The 4,231-nt window shown below is 39.1% G+C and overlaps 1 protein-coding gene across 1 annotated transcript; it reads right to left on the bottom strand.

Annotated features, from left to right (window-relative positions):
* Positions 1 to 1,932: 1,932 nt before the first annotated feature.
* Positions 1,933 to 3,144, bottom strand: LOC116351165 (craniofacial development protein 2-like). The gene has a single exon (XM_031783246.1). The coding sequence runs from the start codon at positions 3,142 to 3,144 to the stop codon at positions 1,933 to 1,935; it is 1,212 nt and encodes a 403-aa protein (XP_031639106.1).
* Positions 3,145 to 4,231: the final 1,087 nt, after the last annotated feature.

Raw genomic sequence — 4,231 nt, 5'->3', positions numbered from 1 at the left:
GTCGAAAGTCATAGCCCCTTGACCCACGATTTTTTTCATTCGAAACCTCGAAATTCAGAGTCAGCATGCCAAACAACAACAACAACAATCATTCATAGACCGATTGTACCTTTCGGCGTGTGGTCTTTTACGAAACGACTAGACTCGAATTCCTCTTACAATTCCTCTCCAAACTTCCCTATCGAGAGCTAGGTCTTGAGTTTCTCTACACCAATCATGCCCTCTAACATCCAAATCACATTTAGCCGAATCCAAATAACGTCTACGGGGTCTTCCTCTGTTTCTCGGTCCATCTGCTTCGGCATACAAAATCTTCTTTGGCAAACGCAACTCACCCATACGTTGGACATGTCCAAACCATCTCAGTCTCGACATTCTTGCAACTTCATCCACCGACACAACATTCAAATCATCTCGAATTCTCTCATTTCTCATACGATTTTCCCATTGGTCTCTGCGCGATACTCCAGAAATCATTCGTAAAACTTTCATATCAGCCACTTCCAATCCATGGATTAAATTTTGAGAATCTACCCAGCTCTCGCTTCCGTAAATGATAGTAGGTCTGAAGATTGACTGATGAATCAACAATTTCGTCTCCCTACTCAACTCACGTTTATTGAAAACGTGTGATCTAAGCTGTGCTACTACCTTATTTCCATTCATTCTACGTTGTTCAAACTCTTTTTCAAACTTGCCATCTTTAGAGAAGATGCAACCCAAGTACTTGAATTGTGGAACTTGTTCAAGCAAGTTACCATTCATTTCACACTGGACAGTTTTACGAGTTTTTCCCACATGCATAACCTGGGTTTTTGAACTGCTAATGGTCATTCCAAAGTCTGTACAAGCCGCTTGTAAGTCTCTGACACTATTCTGTAGCTCCTGTTCCGAACTACCGAAAAGTACCAAATCATCTGCGTATGCTAAAGCAGAAATTAAGTTACCCCCCCAAAGCTACGTTACCCCTTAGGTTTGCTGATTTGATCAGCTTATCCATATAAATAATAAACAGAAGCGGTGAAATTGTACAGCCCTGTCTAAGACCATTACGCACATCAAACCATTCGCTCAAATCACCATCCACCCTAACTGATGCTTTACTGTTTGCGTACAAACTTTTAATTGCCCTAACAAGAGACCCATTTATTCCATATTCGGCTAAGACCGACCACAACTTAGATCTTGGAATACAATCATAGGCTTTCTGCAAGTCAACGAAACACAAAAACAAATCCTTATTTTTCTCATGGAATTTCTCTAGTAGCTGTCTCAGAACAAAGATTTGGTCTTGGCAACCCCGCATAGGGCGGAATCCCGATTGATTTTCATCCAGAAACTGTTCAACAATAGCTCTGGTTCGTTTTTCCAAAATTGAACTATAAACTTTTCCGACAACGCTCAACAGCGAAATTCCACGATAATTATTGCAGTCTTTACTACTGCCTTTCTTATGAAGAGGAGAAATGACTCCAAAGGAACAACAGAAGAGCCCCAAGCGAGATTAAAAATACGATATAACCATTTAACTCCAACTACTCCACTACTCAAAAGGAATTCGTTGCGAACTTCGTCCACGCCTGCTGCTTTGCCCCATTTTAACTTCGAAATAGCTGCTTGAATTTCACCCATACTGATCTCCTCTGACTCAAACCCATCGATGATATTTTCTTCCAAATCTCCATTTTGTCCAATAGCTCCATTGTCAATATTCAGCAAATCATCGAAATATTCTTTCCTACGATTGAGTACATTCCTTTTGCCGATCATTAAACTGGCCATTCTGTCCAAAACTGCTCCAGGTGCTTGCTTTTTACCTCCGTTTCTGATGTTCTTCACTTTTGTCCAGAATACTTTGTTCCGCTGCTGTCCAGCTTCCTCTAAATCCTGTCCAAATTTCACCCAATGTCCCTCTTTTGCTTCCTTGACCATTCACTTTATGATATCGCGTTGTTCCTTGTATGAAGTCCAGTTATCCTCAGTCCTATTCTGCATCCAGTGAATCCATTTTACCCTCTTCTCCTTAACGGCAGCCTTGATAACATCATTCCACCAGTCCGTCTTCTTTCTGTCATTCTTAATTCTAACGAACCCCAAACACTCTCTGGCAGCCCCCAGAAAAGTGTTCTTAAAAAGACTCCACTCTGTTTCAATATCTGACACTATATTATCATTCAAATCCGAAAATTTTGCTTCTAAAATGTCAACAAACTCACGGGCCACATTCTCATCTTTCAAACGATTCACACGTAAAATGTTGGATGGCTTCCGATAACTATTTATCCGGCTCTTGACTATACATAATTTACTGGCTACCAAATAGTGATCAGAATCCATACCAAAACTTCTATTCACTCTCGTATTCATAACCGACTTACGCAAGCACTCCTCAATAATTACATAATCCAAAAGAGATTTCTGATTCTGGCCAGGGTTTTCCCACGAATATGTATGAATTTTCTTATGCTTGAAGAAAGTATTAGAAATAATCAAACCCGAACTCTGGCAAAAATCCAATAATCTCTTTCCATTATTGTTGGCAGGCGAATCTTCACCAAACTTTCCCAGAATATTAGCAAAATTTGGATCATTTCGACCCACTCTAGCGTTCAAGTCACCCATAAGAATGACTTTTTCACTGCCTCTGCGATAGATTACATCATTCAGATCACTGTAAAAATCGTCTAGTCGTTCCGAAACTGCACCTTCACACGGTGAATAAACGCTCACGAATCTATAAATATCTCCCGAAATTTTGACCGAAATCCACATCAATCTTTCATTGACGAATCTATGGCAGTTAATCGATGATTCCAAATTCTTGTGAATCAAAAATCCTACGCCCCAATTAGCTCTACCTCTAGCAACACCTGACAAAAATACTTGATAATTCTCTAATGAATCTTCAATCTGACCTTTCACTCGCACATCACTCAAAGCTACAACATCCAAACCAAAATCATTCGCTCTCTCTACCAATTCAAACTTCTTCGACTCAAAACCTCCTCTCAAATTCAAAGTTCCAATATTCAAAGCGGTCTTCAACTGTGGAGCTCCGGTCAGGTCCCGGGGAGGAGGTCCCGGGGAGGAGGGGGTCCCGGGAAGGACGAGCTCCGTAGCCTTCCCTCGTCCGAGGTCCATCATTTCAATTTCGAGCGAGTTAAAGGGTTTAAGGTGAGGGGCGTGCTAAGCCACACTGCACCCGAGACAATCACTCGTGAACGTCGAAACGAAACTGCCATGGAAATGGTTAATTCTAAATCGCTTACAAAACTAATCACTTCAATATTAAATTATTTCAAAAAATTAAGTTACGTGGTCGGCCAAAAATTAGCTACGAGAAAAAGGAACGAACTCACCAAATAATAATAAGAAATGATGAAAGTGATGACAATGTACCGCTGTTTCAAACAAAATATTCCCGTTATGCGCGATAACAAACAAATAATTTAACCCTCCTAGGTATAGTAACGGTCTATTAGACCGAAAACTTAAAAAAAATATCATAAAATGGAAACGCGTCGACCGATTGGCATCAAATTTTCGCCTTTTCACGAGAATAATGGATTAATATTGAAAATAACATTTAAAATCCTGAAACTGTTCTGTAAAAAAAAAAAAATCCAGAAAGACGAAAATCCTAACTTGATCGTATAGTTACGGTCTCTTAGACCGTCCATACAAAATGTATGGGAAACACATAATCAAGCATTTTCACAAATTAAGTTGATGAAAATTTATGATATCCGTTTAATAAAAATGAAAAACTAAATTGGAAAACGAGAAGATAGGTTGAAATTCTCAAGAAAAATCAATTTGAATCTTGTTTATCGCGTACATAATATTATTATTTCAACAAAATGTCTGTCAGAGAAAAATCGATCTGAAGTCTACAATAGCACAAAAGGCGGTGTGGATGTTTTGGATCAAACTAGGGATCAAATGTGCCATTCAAACTCATGTCAACTTGGAACCAATCGATGGCCATTTCCATTCTTCATGAATCTCATCAACGTATGTGGTGTTGCAGCATTTGTTCTTTACAACACAAGTCACGATATCACGCATGAACAGTATGCATTTCAACGCAAGACATTTTTGATCGAATTGTACGTAGGCGACTATTTAAGTTTCTTCAATATGTATGTTTTAGTATTGCCCGATGCAAACTATTGTCATATTCCTTAAGTTTAACATTTTGTAGCATAAACGTTCTCAGAACGTTTTGTCA

This window comes from Contarinia nasturtii, unplaced genomic scaffold (assembly GCF_009176525.2).
Source record: "Contarinia nasturtii isolate CC-2019 unplaced genomic scaffold, AAFC_CNas_1.1 Cnas_scaffold_4772, whole genome shotgun sequence".
Taxonomy (NCBI): Eukaryota; Metazoa; Arthropoda; class Insecta; order Diptera; family Cecidomyiidae; genus Contarinia; species Contarinia nasturtii.
This window is presented reverse-complemented; position numbering and strand designations above follow the sequence as displayed.